This window comes from Condylura cristata, unplaced genomic scaffold (assembly GCF_000260355.1).
Source record: "Condylura cristata isolate star-nosed mole 26May11 unplaced genomic scaffold, ConCri1.0 scaffold00001, whole genome shotgun sequence".
In the NCBI taxonomy this organism is placed as follows: Eukaryota; Metazoa; Chordata; class Mammalia; order Eulipotyphla; family Talpidae; genus Condylura; species Condylura cristata.
The window spans coordinates 67,759,558-67,780,026 of NW_004567102.1; the positions used below are offsets into that span (position 1 = coordinate 67,759,558).

Here is a 20,469-nt window from a genome sequence, read left to right on the forward strand (position 1 = left end):
ACTCCTTTGCAATGTAAGTCGTCAGTCAGCCTGTTCTGTTCCCCACTCTGTCACTGGTGAATCCTCTCACCACCCCTGCACCTCTGGCCTATACCCCAATTCTGTATGTATAAATAAATAAATCTTTAAAAAAAAAAAAAAAAAGAGTCTATTGGAGAATAAATGGCCTACCATGATTAATGCCCAACCAACCCTAATGTTCTGTCATCTTTTGCAATGTAGGTTTTTTATTTTTGTCCAAAACATTTCCTTATGCCTTCTGCCATTGGCTTACTATATTGAGAGTTATGAGACTTATGGTATTCATTTTTTTCACTTATGGAAGATAAAATTTTCTTAGTGATACTAGTTTTTCAGTATATAATGATTATTTCATTTTTGAAACAAGAGTTGATTTTGAATACATATGCTGAAACATAATGATAATTATTTCCACTAACACTAAAATTATATTTGAAGAAATGATTGCTTGGGAAAGAAATATAAAATGTAAGTGAATATCTCAAATTGTCTACAAATGTCACACTCAATGGTGTGGAGCAGATAGCTGGATTCAATCTTTATTTCTACTGCTTTTTTTCTTTCTTACATATATTTATGAGACCAGTATAACTTAGATACCCATAGCATGAGATCTACCTATTGCTCAAATATTACATTACTGGAGATACACAGAGCCTAACTAATCCTTTTTCACTCTGGTTATAACTATAACTTGGAGTATATATACTACACCCAGCCCAGGTGAAGCATGTTGCATGCACTACCTTATTCAATCTTCACCTCAAGTCTGTGATACAAAACAATTTTCCTATTTCACAAATAAATATACTAAAGCACAAAGAGGTTAAGCATCATACCCAAGATCATGTAGATGATAAATAGTTAACATTAAAACCCATATATGTGATCCCTATCTCTAGCCTTCTTCAAAGGTTTACACAATAGTGGCTGCTGCTAGAAAAAATATGGGTTAGTTTTTATTTTTGTTTCCATAGAAAATATCAATGTCATGGGAAAAACAAACTCTCCTACACTGCTGATGGAAATGCAAACTGGTCTGACTACTATGAAAAGCTATGTAGAGGTTCCTCAAACTACCAAAAATGGAGCTATCATGTGACCCAGCAATTCCACTCCTAGGAATTCACCCAAAGGATGCGAAAACATTAATTCAAAAAGACATCTGCAACCTTATGTTTATTGTAGCACTATTTACAATCAGCAAGCTATGGAAATAACCTAAATGCCCAGAAATAGACGACTGGATCAAGAAGATGTGGTATATAGACACACTGGAATACAATATAGCAATCAAAAAAGATAAATTCATGCCATTTGCTACAATACGGATGGAGCTAGTCAGGATCGTGCTCAGCAAAATAAGCTAGAATAAAAAATAAAAATATTGAATGTTTCACCTATAAGAGGAATCAAATAAGGGATCAGGAAAAAACAGTAACAACAAAACAAGGAGGCAACCATAATAATAGATAACTGCGGATGGGGGTGGGATGCGACGGGTCAAAACAGGGGAGAGAAGAGTACAAGGGACTATGGTGATGGTTCATCTGTGAATTGGTGGTGGGAAATTTATGGGGAACACACAATGATGGAAAAAATATGAATAAAAATATATATATAAAGAAAATATCTATATCAATTTTTTTCATTATATAATGAAACCAATTATAATTGTGAAAGCATTCCAAACACAACATTCTGATAATTTGGTGATTTTTCTCACTTTTGATCATATAGATTTTCAATATGTAAATCAGATAACAATGGTTATGGACAATGAAGGATTTAGATTACCTCTACTCTGAGGTCATATTTTATTAAATGATTTCAGCAATCATACATTTTGTAAACAAAAATAATACAATACAAAGTGTAGTCAGTTTAAAGAGTAGAATAATTATCCTAGCAAATGTGTTCCAGCTGGCTTACCAATTTTCCATTTGTTCTAGATCAGTTCCTTCTAGCTATTTCAACTTTTTTTTACTTTCCAGGCAAATTTTCTCTGAGAAAATGGGAGAAACTTCACACAGATTTTGCTGAAAATCCCTGGAGCTCAACTGTTTTGAGTACTATACATATTAGAAAAGATGGCTGCTAATTATAAAGGTTCTAAAACTCAAGGAAAAATGTGATTGTTGACAAGTTGCTATCTTAATATTGTTGAGGTGAAAACATGAGTGGATTCAATTAAAACTAAAGTTGACATGTGAAATATACTAACCACCACTGAAATTCCATTACAAATTTTTCCACTTTTTCCAATTCAGGGGATATTTTGAAATACCTTCAGATTTGATCACAGAATACCTTACTTTATTAATACATATTTACTTAAGCTGGCCCTTACTGGTTATTTGTGGATTCATGCTTATCTCTTGATGTTTTCCCAGACAACCTCCCAAGACAAATATTCTAAATCTTCTTTATACAAGATGCCAATGTTTCTCCAACTTCAGCTTATGATCAGATATCTCACTTTGAGAGAATTTCCATTATTATACATGAGAGCTCACATATTGCTTCTTTATGGATTCATAATGTACTCTAAATGAAAGCAAGAAAAGAAAAAAATACAAAAGAGCGGAGATGACAGTTTGAAAACAGATGTAAATAAACAGAATCTGGTGAATTCTCATCCCATCCCTCTGACATTTCAAATGTTTAAAAAAAAAATTAGTCATATCAACAAATGCAGAAAAAAAAAGTCATTTAAAGCTGTCATTCAAAGTAAAATTTCTATACAAAATGGCAAAAAAATGGCTTCTTTAACTTTATTAAGGGCATCTGTAAAAAAAATGATCTACAATTCACATCATATTTATTGATGAAAGGCTGAACTCTTTCTCCCTCAGTTTGAAAACATTTGAGTCCTGGCAACAAGTAAGGATGTCCATACTCCCAACTTACAAAAGGACCCACTATAGATTGTCCACCTTTGGCAGTTTGCTATTACCATTGCCTAACTGTGCACATCCAAGTTCTGTTCTTGACATTTTAATCCTCTGTGTTCACAACTCATGCTTTGGGCATCTCACCTATCCCAACATCACCTTTATTCAGTTTCACATATCTAAAATTCTATTGGATATCTTCATTTGCAATTCTTGCTGTCATTTCAAATACACTATATTCAAAATTGTATTCACTCTTATTTGCAAGACAATTTTTCCTGATTTTCTGTAATTGTGCTGTCAATCATCCTGCCACTAAAATTCAAAACTAGCTTCTTTAACTCCTTCCTCTATTACTCTACACCTACTGCTCTTATCAGTTCTTCCTGTGAAAAAAATAATGCACCTTTTGCTTCTTTTCCATTATAACTTCTTCTATTAAACTCCATCACCTGCATATTTCTGTCATGGTCTTCCTTGAAAATCACTCTCAACATATCATTACAGTTTTTCCAACAGCAGATAGTACAAAGTTCTGCCATTTAGATTTGTTACCCTAAAACTCAGCCTAATCTTTTCCTTATTCTCCATCATTAATTATGCCATATGATCTCTACTGTCTATTTATTATTCCCTTAAATACCTTGCTTTTTTTTTTTTGAGCTCCTTGCTTTTGTCACATTCTTCTTCTCTATCTTACTTTCTTCATCACATTGAGATAACCTCTTTGAACTGCTTCCTGCTCTTTGAGACACATGATTCTATCTTCTCTACAAAGTTCTTTGATCATCCTAATGGAAAGTGATCATTTCCTCTTTGAATCCTTATTTCTCTACTTGCATTCCCACTGAACATTCAATATATTCTGGAAAGAGCATTATCTTCTCAACCATATGGTAGTCACCTAAAAATAGAAACCTTGCCTATCACACTATACATTTATACCTTTAGAATAGCTGTTTACAGAGTAAGTGGAAAAAAGAAGAGGGACGCAATATATCGCTTCCCCATGTGCTCTCAATTATATTTATATGTGGTTAAAAGTCATGTGGAATGTGTGTGACTAGATTCTAAAATGAGTTTGGGTCTGCAAGATCTGCCAGGCTGACACATTTGGCACTGAACTCTGGGCACACTGTTAATGACCTTTAGCCCCTAGATGTATACGAATCTTATGAAACTGCTATCAGTACTTGGGGGAAAGGTTATACATACAACAGCTCTTTGCAATCCTTGTGTACCAAGAGGGCATTCCTTACCTATTTTGAAAAATTAAATATATATATATATATATTATATATATATATAGAGAGAGAGAGAGAGAGAGAAACTGTGCTTTAGAATATTAATTTATATCTTCAATTCTAAAAGAGTGTATCATATATTGCAGAGCTTAATAACTATGTGTGCTTTTAAAAGGGGCATCCTGCCTTTCCTTTAGCTAAATCTCAGTGAGCAGATAATTTAGGAAATAAAAGAACACAAGCACCGGCCCTCCCTGGTGGCGCAGTGGGCTAAAGCACAGCTCTAAGAAGCTAAAGCCACTTCCGCATGAGTTCGATCCCCGCCAGCCCCGGAGGTGATCCACATGGCGTGGCAGACCTCCCCTGACCTGCCCACTGCTCCCCTCAGCAGTGTGCTTCGTCAGTCTACCTGCTTTGCTCCCCACTCTTCTCCTCTCACGGTGCCTGTACCCCAGTTCTGTGTGAATAAATAAATAAATCTTAAAAAAAAAAAAAAACAAAAGCACCATCATTCAATATTCACATCTTTTGATATGGAAATAGTTTTAACTTGATGGAAACAAAATGTTCTCCAGCATAACCTTTGTTCTTCTTTCATTCTTATCAAGAAAATATGCAGAATTTTGTAAAACTCAATCCTAATAATGCCAATATTGTACTACAGTGAAAAGGAACAATGGCAATTGTGCTTAAGAGCACAATTAAGTTGAGGCAAGAGGAGAGAAAAGGCAAAATATATTCATTCAAATAGGTGAGCTTAAAAAATTCTTTATGCACATGGACTAAACCTCAAAAAAGTATGTCCAGTGAAGTTAAACATTTCCTTACAGTTTGACAAAGAGATAAACATTATTAAAGTGGAAAAATCAGATGGAATAGTTAGTGAATTACACTGTGTCACTATCATCCTCTAGAGGGAAAAACTGTTGACAGTAAAACATGGACTCATTAAGAATGTGAAAACCGACGGGACCACCTAGAAAAACATATTCATGAAACCATATTGGTACTATTTACAAGCTACTTTAGGGAATTTCCCAGATCATTTTTACAATCTGATTCCAACATTAAGAATTAGAACTGAATGATACCCTCCCCTCCCACTGCTCACCCCATTCGCAAATGGAGTCAGAACCACCTCCACCATTACAACCAGGATGAAAGTGATTCCTCAACCATCTTCCATCTTCCTATAGTTACCGATATTCTAGAACTGCTTTTTTTTCTTTTTAATATTTGTTTATTCATACATAACTGGGGTACAGGCCAGAAGTGCAGGGGCGGTGAGAGGAGTAACCAGAAACAGAGTGGGAAGCAGAACAGGCAGAATGACAAGTACACTGTTAAGCAGAGCAACGGGTGAGACAGTAGAGGTCTGCTGCCCCATGTGGGTCTCCCCCCACTCCCCTACCAGGGGTCGAACTCATGCTAAAGCAGCTGTAGCTAGCTGTGCTTTAACCCACTATGCCACGAGGGAAAGTCCCTATTCTAGAGCTTCTTAAATAAAATAGAAATATTGGTGACAGTGCATGCTCATTGTCATGCCATTTCAATACTTATAAAAATGTAATTGTATGATATATATACGTTGCATATATTACAAGTAGAACATGGAATGTTTATCCTTAAAAGTAGGCACCAATCAATAATCATTAAACATGGACTTTATGAGAGCAAGAATTTTGAGGAGTCAGAGAATCATGATACCATAAAGATTTTCTAAGTGCTTGAGAATAAAAATATTTAGATGTCTTAATAATAAGCTGTCATTCAGAAATCAGGTTTCTTTGTACTTACTCAATTTTAATGTTCTGTAAAGTGAATATGAATTAATGTTACCCTACCTAAGAGGCTTTGTGTGGATTTTAATCATATTCTACCTCAATACCTACATTAAGAAAAGCTTGAACATGAACCGTCAATGAAGCGTTATCTTCTGGGTGAAGTAGTATGTCAATCATGTATTTAGCTTGTTTAAACTTTTTTTTTTTTAAAAGATTTATTTATTTATTCATACAGAACTGGGGTACAGGCCAGAGGCTCAGGGGTGGTGAGAGGCTTCACCAGAGACAGAGTGGGGAGCAGAACAGGCAGATCGACGAAGTACACTGCTGAGGGGAGCAGCGGGCGGGTCAGGAGAGGTCTGGCTCGCCATGTGGTCTCCTCCGGGGCAGGCAGCAGGCGGGAATCGAACTCATGCAGAAGTGGCTTCAGATTCTCAGTGCTGTGCTTTAACCCGCTGCGCCACCAGGGAGGGCCTTGTTTAAACTTTTTAAAAAATAACATAGTACCTGTTACCCTTGAAACTCTGAGTTGATAATTAAGCTCCAGCAGTCAAGTTAATCTGCAGTTGTGGTATAAAAATATTACTCCTGAAACATGTTCTCACAGGATATTTTTTTCTTTTGAACACGATGCTTTGAAAAAAGTTACGAAATCTATCATTTAGGTTTCCAAATGCTGTGTGGGCACAGCAAAGCCAGTGAGAGCATCAGCACAAGCTGGCATTTACCACCAAGCAGAAAAGTGCCAAACTGCTACTTTCAAACTAAGATAACATACCAAAATGCGAGCTTTGATAATCAACAAGATTACTACGACCTTTTGTTTAAAAAGCTGATTGCACAGATGTTCAATTGGTTCTCACACATTGTCGGTCTTTATTTTTCCTCTGTTGAATAAAATTTCTGCAACAGAAAAGAGCTTTGACTGATTCTGTGTTAAACAGGAAGAAGTGAAAACTCTTACGGGTGTAATAAAAGATATGAATAGACCCCAGTGCAGCCTGGAGAATTGAATGTAAGCACAGCTGCAGGGGAAACCTTGAGAAAAATGTTACCATCTGTCATCATTTTCTTCAACAGGTGCTTGTAGTTTTTCTTCTCTTTCTAAATCTCAAAAGCCTGTTACTTCAAACATTTCTGTCTGTAATATCAATTTCTATAATAAGTGTTATGGTAGTTTGATAATATTGATAGTAAACTAATAAATAGCTTGTTTTAAAGAGAATATTTGATCCAAAAAAACTATAAATTGTACATAAACAAGTTCTATAAACATAATTTCTAGCATTTGGTATAAGCTTATTTTAATGTTATTTCTTCACTAGTTATTAGAAATTAGAACAGAATGTCAAAACAGAAGTAGCCTGCCCCCTCGAAAGCACTTCAGGTGAAATGGAAACTCTCTAGGTCTAATAAGGAATCTGTTACAGAGCTCCCAGGAAAAGCTTCAGCCTGTGTTCCAACATGGGGTTCACCTGAGCAACCTCTATTTAAGTACCATCTTCTGAAAATACAATCATGAGTTCTCTCCCATGACCATTTCAGTTTCGAGTAGAATAACTGAATACTTCGCTATAATTTTAGACTATCAAAGATAGAGTGTAAAATTAAATTTTTTATTCTGAATCTCCAACAATAAGTTTTAGTTACAGATCTTATCTTTTAAATAAGGTACATTCTGCCTTCATCTTACCCAATTATCTCAATTTCTGAAATTTTTTTAAAAGATTTATTTATTTATTTATTTATGCATACAGAACTGGGGTACAGGCCAGAGCAGGCGGGAGGTTTCACCAAAGACAGAGTGGGGAGCAGAACAGGCAGATCAAGAAGTACACTGCTGAGGGGAGCAGCGGGCGGGTCAGGAGAGGTCTGCCTCGCCATGTGGTCACCTTCGGGGCAGGCAGGGATCTAACTCATGCGGAAGTGGTTTCAGCTTCTCAGTGCAGTGCATTAACCCACTGCGCCTCCAGGGAGGGCCAATTTCTGAAAATTTTTAAATGACCTCTCTCAGCAATCCATGACCAGTTGTGCAAGGAATATGTTTTCAGAAGAAAGCTTGTTCCTTCCTTCTGTCTTTCCTTCCTCCCTTCCTACTCCCCCCCCCCACACACACCTTCTTTCTTTTCCTTTCTTCCAACATATATTTTAGAGAATGACTACTATTCCCCTATAGGGTCAATTATATACAATAGTTAACAAAATTTCTACTATAACGAAACTTATAGTTAAATGGTGGTAGAGCGGAACAGACTTTTAAAAATTAAATAATAGGACAACTAGAAATGTTTAGGTAATAACACTTATAAACAGAGAGGGATTAGAAAGCATCCAGGCTGAGTGATCCAAAAAGCCACCACTCACGCAATGACATTTACTCTAAGAAATAAACTATGATTAGGGGAGCAGCCATGAAAAATGAAGAGGAAGTAGCCTCCAGAATGTGAGTGCAGCTATCAGAAAGGAGCTGAAAAGGGTGGAGGGGGAGAAATTAACCAGTTTGACAAAGTGAATGAAGCCAGTAGGGTTGAACTACTATGTCCAAGAGGGACAAATGAGGTCAACAGGGGCCAGATGAGGCCCCAGACATTATGACACCTTATAGGTCAGTGGAGACATTCAAATTAATACTGTTATAAAAGTCACTTGGCTTTCATCAGTGACTGACCTATTCTCATTGCCATGCAAAAAGGGTGTGCATGTGTGTGAACATGCAGCATGCATGAGTATGTAACTGTGACTACTGTGTAGAATGAAGAGAAAAAGGAATAAGCAGTCAGAAGAAAATTTCTCAGAGGTTCCAGTGTTTTAAACTGGACTGGAGGTAGTAAAACTAAAGGACATTTGGCAGGTTTTAGATTTGGTTTGAAAGAAGAGTTAACAGAACCTGAGGGTATGTGTTACACATGGGATGAAGGAAGGACAAGAACTGAGATGACTCTGGATTTTTGACCAGAGCTTCCAGAGGCATCATGTATAGAAACTGAAAGGGTCTGGAAAGAACCATATTAAAGGTAAATGAGGTTCAGTCTGAGATGCCTAGACATCAAGAAGCAAAGCATTTGTACACTACTTTGAGATCAAAAAGATACACCAACAGAGTTTCAGACATGTATCTACTTTATATTCAACTTTGTTCTTGGAACACTCCAAATTCTTCTTTTGAATATATATAAGGTATAAAACTATTTCCTTTTTATTTTTTCAGATTTCAAAACCAATAAAATATCAACACATCATTCAAATACATTGAAATACTCTAAGGGACAGAGATTAATTACTCTTAGTTAATAGCAACAATTATAATAGTTTAGTGCACAGAGAGAATTTCCAGAAGCAAAAAAAAAAAAAAAAAGTTTTTAACTGTTAAACCACTTTTTAAAAAAAAATTAATAGGCACCAAAATCTCCCTTATATTCATTTCTTAAATAACCAAAAAGTATGAATGCAAAGTAAATCTATTTTAACATACATGCAAAACAACATTCTTAGCCCAAGTTAATATCTTCTATCATTTAATGATGTTTTAATTGTGTATTTTTTCTTCATTTCAGAACTTAATAGGTGGCAAATAACCATATTCTTGAGAAATACCGTGCACTATTTCAGAGACAATGGACATGTATTTTCTTACTATTCTGTCTTCAGGCAGAACACTGGCAGCTATTTCTTCTTTCTCAGAGCCCTGATTTCCAGGGATCCCAACCATCTTTTCAGTCCTCCTTTAGAATGCTCCAGCTAATACATGCATCCTTAAAAATGCTATTCCTGAATCCTCCCTGGTGGCACACTAAGAAGCTAAAGCCACTTCAGCATGAGTTAGATCTCCACCCTGGAAGTGATCCACAGGGCACGGCAGACCTCTCCTGACCCACTCACTGCTCCCCTCAGCAGTGTACTTCATCAATCTGCCTGTTCTGCTCCCCACTCTGACTCTGGTGAATCTTCTCACCGCTCCTGCACCTCTAGCCTGTACCCCAATTCTGTATGCATAAATAAATAAATCCTTTTTTAAAAAAATGCTATTCCTAGAGCTTTACATGCCAGTTATTAAATCCTCACAAAAATTCCATGTGCTTGATACCAGGAATCCATACTGCATAAAGGAAACCACCACTTAGGTTAAGCAGCTTGCCAAGGCCACACAACCCTAAGTCAGTGCTGGGCGCTGGGATTCACACCCAGTCTGGAAGACTTCCTGCCTTTTACTGCTTAGCAGTTATTCACCAGGTAATTCTTGAGGATATGCCAAGAGCTTGAAATTGTTCCTGGTGCCTCAGGGAGATGTAGCAGCACTGACAGAGTCATCAACTTGTAAATGTCCCATCCATACCTTAATAAAATACTAATTATCCTCCACTTCTGCTACTGTTCCTCTTTCTCCCTTCTGCAACTAGCTTTAGGGTATATCACTGCTTATTAGTAACCCTGGAGAATGGAAAAGGGAAGAGAAAGAATTTCTATGTACATAACTGGAGAAATGCTTGAAAATTTTTCCAATACAAAGGGAGTCCACTTCGTAACTGTTATTTTTAACTAAACATTTTGAGCAAAACACTTCTCTTGGCTAATGGATAGACTAAGAATTATCTAGAACTCTCATCAACATTCCTCTGTTTGCCGGTGACCCTATGTAATAGCAAATTTTTAGGCTTTTGATGGGTAGATATTCCTATTGCTTAGAAAGACCGCAGCTAGTAACCACAGATAACACAGTAACAGCACACAAAAGATGTGTATGGAAGGCAGAGGTTATAAAGAGAGATTTCTGGTTTGGCATATTTTGAACTATGCCTCCACCCATAGTTGTCCCATTACTTTTCTTGTTTCAGCATATAAATTTGAGAAAATATTTAGAATTATCAAAAAAAAAATTGTTAAAATTCATCTCAGAAGTGTTTCTATTCCAAGAAAATCAACTCTGCTTTTCTTTTCTTTTCTTTTCTTTTTTTTCTAAAGATTTATTTATGCAATCATAACTGGGGTACAGGCCAGAGATGCAGGTTTGGTGAGAGGATTCACCAGAGAGAGAGTGGGGTCAAAACAGACAGATCCACAAAGTTCACTGCTGAGGGGAGCAGCGGGTGAGATGGGAGAGGCCTGCTATGCCATGTGGATCATCTCAGGGCGGGCGGGGGATCAAACCCACACTGAAGTGGCTGCAGCTAGTTTGCAGTGCTGCACCCTAACCTATTGCGCCACCAGGGAAGGCCCTTGCTTTTCTATTTAAAAAATAATGATAGGAGGCCTACCTGGTGGCACAGGAGTTAAAGTCTCAGTGCAATCAAGTTATCTCCAGCCACTGCAGCATGAGCCACATGGTTCAGAACTCTCCTGTCCCACTGCTCCCCTCAACAGTATCTTTCAGTAGATTCCCCTCTTCTGCTTCCCACTCTCTCTGGTGAATCCTCTCATCCCCTGCCTACACCCTCTTACCTATACCCCAATTCTCATATGCATAAATAAAATAAATCACTTTTTAAAAAAATTTAAAAGATGGTGCCATAGGGATGAAGTCTCAGTGTTGTCACCACTACAACCTGAGTTCAATCCTGGTCAGGGCGCTGACCCACATATGGTGCAGCAGACCTCTCCTGTCGTGTCTGCTGCTCCCCTTAGCATTTCAGTAGATCCACCTGTTCTGCTCTCCATTCTGTCTTTGCTGAATCCTCTCACCCCAAATAATCTTTAAAAAATAATAATATTCAATATCCAAGCACAAGCAAGCCCTTGTTTCAAACACCAAATGGTCACTCTGAATTGCTTTACACGGACTCCTCAGAGGTTGACCACAAAGGAGTCAACTGATTCTTGTCAAAAAGCCTGTTCACTGAAGCTCAGGAGTTCTGCACATTAGAATCCCCTAGTCAACTTTAAAATATATTAATGCCTGAGATTACAATTATCAGGGAAAAGGGTTGCCTGAGTATTAGAACTTTTTAAAGACCCCACAAATGATTCTTACATGCAGAAAATTTGGGGAATTTATGACATAGGAAGCCTCTTTCCCAATTTTCAGTTCTCCATCATCTCATCATCTGCTCATCACTGGGCTACAATGTGCCACAGAATAAATCCATTATGGTGCTTTCCAAGGGAATCCAGAGGCTAAGCATGGAGAGATCTTACTTCTACACTTCCGCTACTGTGTAAGTGGGGTTCAGTGTGTAAGACTCCACAGGGAGAAAGAAAAGGCAGTAATTTGGTTTTATCTAAGAATCACATTTCAAAGTTTTGGTTTAAAATTGCCTGAAAGAAGGAAAGCTTCCCCTAGACACATGGTTTTGTTGACCCAGCTTCTCCAAGTCATTTATCTCTCTAATATTATTGAAGATGAGGAAAACAACAACAACAACAAAATAAAAAGAAAATCATTCACACTTAGTAGTAGAAACTTCTATAAAATCACCAAGTCCCCAGATCAAAACTCAAGAGACTAGTTGAGCTTACTAAACATCTGTATAACAATACCACAGAAATAGAAAAGAGAGTTCATGCAGCTCAGACACATTTGAAAAAACACTAATTATATTTCCTCTAGATAGGCAGTTTCCTATACAAAGGTCTACTAGGTTCTTTGATGCTCAGGCCAGATAGTCTTCTTCACAGTATATAATATTTTGAGTTATAGACATTATAATCTCAAAGATGATCTTTAAGAATGAGAACACTTATTTCTGTCTTGACTATAAGCTTCCTTATCTGAAATAGCCCCAGAACTGCCCTTTATCAATCAACCTATTTTAATTGTCCTCAGAGCACTCACCACTTTTCCAAATTGTCTTGCTAATTTGTTTTTCATCCCCACCACCAAAGTGTGAGCTAAATGACACCACTGATTTCATTTCGCTCCATGCTATTTTTAGCTTCTAGAACAGGCCCACAATCCTTCAGTGGTATTGGTTGAAGGAATGAATGAGCATTCCAACATCCTCTGCCTAGAGATGAGTATTTCCACATGAAGCAGTCCATGCAAGTCACAAATGACTCCTGGACCCTCCCACACACCAAGAGAATTCCTGAGATAACAAACCTTTAGGATGTATCACAGTATATGACTATATTTGTAAATCAATAAGTGAAAAATCTCATCATAGAAACATATCTATATCTATATCTATATAGATATATATAGATATAGATATAGATATATAAGACATATGTAGTGTAACAAATGTAGTGATACAAGTACTATAATTTTATCAGTCTTCTTCAAAATGTGTTTCATTACTCCTTTCAGTACTGCAGAAAATTTGAATGCCTTTACCACTTGCCTGTAGAAGTAAGAAAAGGACATTTCAGAGGAATGAACTCAAAATGCTAATCTACATTGGCTTCCAACAAGGCCTTTACACATCTGTAGCTCAGTTCTCTCCTATAAAATTGGAAAGTGAAGGGGGTAGGAAATCTGAGGAAAATCAACTGAATTCTGAGCTCTTAAGAGCAAACAGTAAATACATGAAACATCACCATTTAGCCTATAAAAGCAAATTTGTTTAAAGGCATCCTCATTACTTTTTTGACTGCATTAGATGAACAAAAAGATACCAATAGTATGTTAAATTAGATCCATGTATTATATGTATAGCACTCAGCTATGTAACCCCAATTCACAATTAACAAAATTAGTTTTGTAGGGTTTTCTGCTTAGGTGCTACAGGTTATCCTTAAAGTCAGCTTTTTTTTTTTCCTTATGTCTAGAATTAAACAAGTTAGAAAGGCATAGATTTGGAAGAAGTTCCCTAGATAAACAGTTTTTTCTGTTTAGCAGTTTTGCATTACATATATTTAAAAATTAAACAGTGCCATGAGGTATCCAGATGCAGGATTTCAATATATGCATCAAACATTTCCAGAAACATGATGTTGTATAATGATTATTTCATTCCACTTGCCAACAACTCTATTTCAACAGGACTCTGTTACAAATGATGAACCAAGAAACCACCATTCACTTTTACTGAAGTGGACCCTTGTCTTTCCCTACAAGAAGACAGAAATATGCCATTGGCTGCCAGGAGACTTAAATCTGTTTGTCAGTTCAGGTGCATTGTTCCTGGATTCTTAGGTCTGATCCTGTCCTCAGGCTGGCCTTATGAAATCACCTGTCTTGCCAGGGAAACCCACACAGCCAAAGAGTACCATCATATGTTCGAGCACCACACTGACACATGTGTCCTTATTACTAACGCACAAAGCATGAAGCATGGAGAGCGCCTTTCCTCATCTGGAAATTGGGGTTGAAAGGGAGTGAGGGCATAAACTGAAGATTTATAAATATCTCTTAACAAAGCCCCAGCTGAGCTGTGTCAGGCTAGCACACTCTCTTCATCTTTCCCTTACAGCTTTTCAATTTGCTTTCCAAACATTTCTTTGTTGCTGTTGGCTGGGGTGCACTTAAAAGAAGCACATCGTTAACCACAAAGAATGTTCACTGTTTTCTGTGATTTCAAATCAGTTCCAAGCACTTCCTCAGTGAGCAGCCCAGCAGCAATTACCCTGCTGCTGAAGACTTACTTCTCATGACAGAAAGGCTTCGGGTTTAGAGCCGCCAACAAGCGAGGCTGTAACAAATGATGACATATGTTTCAGCCTCCATTCACTGGAGATTTATGCCCCCCAAAGGAAGCGCGAATCAATTTTTGTGCAAATTCAACAGGCACATCCGACAATGCTGCTCTCTTCTCTAACTCACACAAACTAGGCATTCATCAACCCGGATTACTTGCCTCAAATGGGGACTCACAGTTGCTAAGTGGCTTGGTGGGGGTGGGATTCCTCTGTGTGGAAAAGGGGCAAAGTACGAGGAAAGGACAAGAATCCATCAGGGAAGTGAGAGCTGAGTTCATTCATTGAGACAAAATAGTGGAGATTAAAAAAAATTAAACACTGCAAAGACAACTTCCCACCCCCGGCCCTGGCAACTCTGTGAAAGAGGGTGGAAATTAGCCTCTGGGTAACTTTTCCTCAGGTGCGAAACCATCCAGAACAATTCAGCTCATAGATAACATTGAGGTAGGTCTCACTTTGAAATCACATTTCTCTCCCATTTTGTTCATACCTGGTACAGAACATTTGCAGACTTATCTCCTGAGGGAGTTGGACCTACTTTGTAGGTCCGGCAAATTTCCCTAATGTCTAGTCTCTGGATATAGTTTGTAAGGTTGATAACTGGTCTCTGGATATAGTTTTAAGGTTGACTACATTTGTTTTTGAGACAATGAATTCAAAATCTGATTTTTCACTGCACAAGCCTACAAACAAATGTCACACTGCCCTCTGGAGGTAGTTTCATTGGGTCTAACCCTGAATTAGTGATTGGCAACCACTGAACGGATGGGGTGTGGAGGCTTAGAACTCTTTTTCTAGAGGGCTGTGACAGGGAAGGTGTGGTAATGGGAATATAAATAAGAAGACAGTGGAGAAATTACAAATTGTTCACTAACTTCTGTTGAGTGGTGTGTGTGTGTGAGAGAGAGAGAAAGAGAGAGAGAAAAGAGAAAGAGATGGGAGAGGAAGGGGAAAGAGACACACAAACAAAAAGAAGGTGAAAAGTAATCCTTGTCTCCCAGTCTCAGCATCAGCAAGTGAGAGAGTAGATACATGTAGTAAACAAGAACTCAAAAGCAGTGATAGGAGAAGGGACTGTGGTAAGTCAGTGTGGATGGGTGTGATGGAATATATTTCCTAAGAGGGCAATACCAGTATATTCTAGGAGATACACTACATTGTCAAAGACTAAGTTACAAATGGCTATCATGCTTCCAACTGGACTTCTCAGGATGTTCACTCTGGAGAATCAGTCATTTTGCTTTTAGGTTAGGAGCCACCCAGCTGCCTAGCAAGGCCAGTTCTCACCACACTACCAGCCTCGTCCAGCCAACAGCCAATATCAACCACCAGTCAGACAAGTGAATGAGCCTTCCAATGATTCCATCCACTCACCACGGAGTTGACACGAAATCAGAGGAAAAGCTGTCCCTGCTAAACTCTGTTCAAACTGCAGATTTGTGAACAAAATAAGTGCTGTCACTGTATTAAGCCATTGTGTTTTGGGGTGGTTTGTGATATAACAAGACAAAACCAAAACAATGCATGAGGTCCCCTCTGACACTGGACCCACTTCTTGGCACTGAATAAACTTTGCCTGAAAAGAAATGGAACCTGCCTCTCTAACATTCATAGATTATTACACTTTGGGTTAATTCTTAACCTTACCTACTCCTCTATGTCCCTGATAACATTGTCCAAGGGATAGCTCTCAACTGAAATTGCATGTGGTTATGTACATATGTTATATATACTACATGGTGCTTTGTGCAAATTTGAATTATGACCACTATTCAGTAATGAGTGTATTGTATACACAAAACATACACACACACACACACACACACACATCTCTAAATTTCTATCTTTCCTCAAAAAATAAATCTACTAAAAGATCAACAATATTTGATTTGCAATCTTCACTTGATTTGCTCATAAAAGTTTTGTATTCTTCAGTCCCCTCTACTCAGTTACATCATGTCCTGCCCTTTCACTTATTCCATCACTATTTTTTGTTTGCCTAGTCTCTACAGATATTTAGGTTTATGACACCTATTTAGGTCACAGTTCCGTGCTTGAATGGCTGGGGTTCAATATTACATTGTTACCCAGGAGTTAACATCCTACTGAAAAGAAGAGTTCAATTAAAAAAAGGAAAATCATACTAAAAGAAGAAATATCTAAAAGTCAAAGTTTTTTAAATTAAATAACAAAGGATGAAATAAAGGGGAAAGGTAGCTGGGATATCAACTTAGAGTGTTATCATATAATTTGATGTCATCTCCCACTGTCAAGTTCATTGGTAATCTAGAAACCAATGCTTTTCATTTCATTGTTTCATATAAAGTTTGTTCTCACTGTGAGTATGTTATTGGAAATCCAAAGTCCAGTAGCAGAATCACATACACTGTGATAATCACTTACACTGTGATCACATACAATTAACTTTTGGGATAGTTGCTGAGAATATCCTTGTCATACCTCTGTATGAAGAATCTCAAGTAGTTTCTAGAGAAAGATTCAACTCCTAGCATGGGGAATGGAGCCACACAGCACAGATGATCCTGCTGCAACTCATTACTTTTTATCAGTGGTCTCTGGTGGTTTTCATTTATTGAAGAGATTTTTAATAAATGATCTTTCCTACTAGTCAATCTGCATAGTTCATGGTATTTTATATGTCTTGAAATGTTGAGGAGACACAATACTAAAAGATGTCAGCCAATTAAAAAAATATTATCCTTTATAAATGAAAATCTGGATTTTTTCTTTAGAAATAAAAAATGCAGGAAAAAATCCTATTTTTTGCTAATTAAATATACTGAAAATACCTCTACTGCCAGGTTTATCTCACAATGGTATATATTCACTAATAAAGAAAAAATTCTATGGATTAAAATCAATGTAAAGAGCACTTATGCAATCTTTATGAAGAACTCCCAGCAACGGGAAAATGCTGAAGTTTAACAAAGTCTCTTTGTGGTGGGTCCAGTGTGGCATGTTGAAACAGGAGTCTACTCTTGGTTTTTCACTTGATATCAAATTAGTTCAGCTTTCTAGAAATTCTACTCATTTAAAAAAAAAAAAAGCAATAGTGAGTGAGTTATTTTGTAAAGTATTCCTTGTTTTATGATGTTACCATAGTAAGATTTTCCAGGCCCCCTTCAACAACAAGAAAAAGTACATATTACCTTCCCAAACCTAAGGCAAACAAAATGGCTCAAATATTTAAATAAGGTATTTTCTAACTCATATCGCAGGAGAGTGAAGTTATTCAGCAGGGGAGGCCAGTGTTTGGGGTCAATTTTTTGGTTTAAAAATTTGATGTCTGAGATGCTGCAGCAGGAAAAAAATTATACATTGATGGCTCACAGTGTAATCCTCATAAAATTTTATTTTATTGGAATGGTAGAGTCCTTATTTTGGGAGGAAAGGATTTATTTATGAAAAATAGACAACAGGGTTTTGAAGTTTTTATTGTTGTCATTTTATTTCTAGCCAAAGTTAAGAACTCAGTGCCAGAAATCAGATTCAAATTTGATAGCATCTCAGTCACAGAGATGTGGAAATTGAACTTAGAAGTCAGGAATAAGATTACTGAGAAATGCACTCTGAAATCCACCAGTACATTGGTTTTAATATCATCAGAGACTTAATACAATGCCAGAACAACTAGGAGTTTTCATCTGGATGAACTTTCATTTGGGTAAACTTTGCTAAAGCCACCAAGAGTGTATGTTCATCATTAAGTTATATCATGTGAAAGTGTCCAATATAAAGGTCAAATGAAAGAGATGTCCAGAAAATCTGAACTAATTATTCTGGTCATCTTGTAATTTTTTTTCTTATGCATAAAGGCATGTGTGAACAGGCAACGTCTCTAACTCAGGCTCCTTCAAAGCCAAGCGACAGCTGTCAAAATAGTTTGTTAGCTATTAAAATAAGTGACAAGTTTTGCCACATTTAATAGGGGATTTGCCTAGGAACTCCAGGTTTTACAGATTTCTAAATGTGGCCTCCTAATGGGCTTCCTAGGGAATTTTCATTCATCTCTCAGAGTAGGTAGCTGACACCGGCCCCATGCCTGGGGCCTCAAAATACCCAGGACTGTGGGAGTTCTGAGATGTTCGAACCTAGACAGCAAGACAGAAAAGTGCTAAATCTGGAACGACTCTAGCAGCGGTCCTCCTAGGTCGCCAGTGCGAGGAGGGCTCACTCCCGTCCCACCAAGAGATGAAGCGGATGAGTGTCAGTGTGTACCTGGGGTCTACGAAGTGGGGTGCTGGAAACCGCAAAGTCCAGAAACAGAAAACTGCCTGGGGTCACCAACGCTCATCTTCCGGAGGGCACAAGTCCCAGTTGCGCGATGAGGCGAGGAACTCAGGGAAAGGCACCTTAGGCTCAGGGGGTTGCAGAGATTATCGCAAAGGGGAGCGTGTGAAGGAAGAGCTGGTGCCGCAGGACCACGCGGGTGGATGGCTCCCAGCAGTGGCAGGAAAGCGCCCCGGGACCAGGAACGGACGGGGCTCCGCAGGCTGACTCAGTGAGGGAAGCGCTTACCTGCAGGTAGGGCCGCCCGTGGGCCACCCCACCCACGACGATGTCCGCGGAGGCCATGGCCCCGGTGGGCGAGAAGCCGAAGCCCACGTAGCCGGCCGTGCGCACCTCCAGGCGGAAAGCGAGCCCGCCACCGCGCGGACCCCAACTCAGCCAGAACTTGCCCTCGGCGTCCAGGAGGGTGCGGTGCGGGTAGGTCGGGCCCGCGCCCCCCACCGTCGTGCCGGGGAGCAGTCCCCACAGCAAGAGCAGCGTCCAGCAGCGCATCCTCGAGCGCCTCCAGCCCGCCCGCACCTGGGCTCCCGCCGACTGGCGGAGTGAGGAGGAGGCACCGAGGTCCCCGGCGGGAGGGCTTGGGACCGCCCCCTCGGTCAGCCGCGAGCCCCGCCCGCCCGCCGGGAGGGGCGGCACCAGAGCTCCCTCCCCGCCCCCGGCCACCCGCCCAGCCCGTCGGGCCCGGGTCCTGCCGGCTCTCGCCCAGTCCCGCCCTGCCCGCCCATCCACCTGCCGCCGCGCGCCGGCAGTGGGTCTCTGAGACCTGGGTTCGGTGGGGAGGGAAATGAAGGGGCGTCCGGTTGCAATGAGTGGAGGAGGTAGAAGCCCAGGAGGAGGCAAAAGCCGAAAAAAGAGGGCCAGGGCTGGGGTAAAAGGAGAAGGAAGAGTCTAGTGTCTGAGGAGGGTGGGAGAAGTAGTGTCTGAGAGGTCTTATCCTTGTTCCTTGGAGAATGAGAAATTGATGAGAGGGGGAAGGGAAGAGTACCCCAACGAGGAAAGGAGGAGTTGAGTCCGCAGAAGGGACAGTCCTGGGAAAGACTGAAGTGAGAAGAATGTCCATCCAGAGCAAATGTGGAACATGTTTCTGTTGGCCCTTGTTGATTCCCTGGAAGCTAGGTGCCCCGGGAGGGATATAACTCACCTCCTACTTTTCACTTTTCTCACTCTTTTCATCTTGTGGGGGACCCCCAAATCTGGGAAAGTCTAGTTGCTGGCAGAGGATTCAGCACCCCAATGCTTGCCCTCTGCCTGGTTTTATTTGGTTTGGTTTTGAGAAGACCAAACTACACGGCCATCAACAGGATTGACGCATCATTGGAGGGTTACCTTTAATTTGAAATCCTCTTTTCCAGCTTTTTCAAGTTCTGATCATAGTCATGTTTATCAAGAAGTGTTTGCCTTTACCTTTACTCAAATCTTTGTTTTTGTTTTTCATGTAAAGTATTTTTAATGTTATTGACTTATAAATCTATATGAATTTCAAGGGTATATATTCACCTCTAAATATGTGTAAGTCCCACCCAATACCAAATCCATTTTGTCACAGTTCAGTCAGGTGTCTAGAAACCGTGGGTAGTGCCTAGAAATCTTGCGCCCAGACCACCCAGTGGGAAGCCGGCACCTACCCGTCTGTCTCCATGGGAG

At 39.2% G+C, this 20,469-nt stretch overlaps 1 protein-coding gene across 1 annotated transcript in view; it reads right to left on the reverse strand.

Annotated features, from left to right (window-relative positions):
• The window catches only part of MOXD1 (monooxygenase, DBH-like 1), a 71,569-nt gene extending 52,154 nt beyond the window's left edge, over nt 1-19,415 (reverse strand). Inside the window, exon 1 of the mRNA XM_004674116.2 lies at nt 19,054-19,415. Coding sequence (XP_004674173.1) covers nt 19,054-19,317 — 264 coding nt within the window. The 5' untranslated portion in view covers nt 19,318-19,415. The remainder of the gene's footprint in view (nt 1-19,053) is intronic.
• Nucleotides 19,416-20,469: the final 1,054 nt, after the last annotated feature.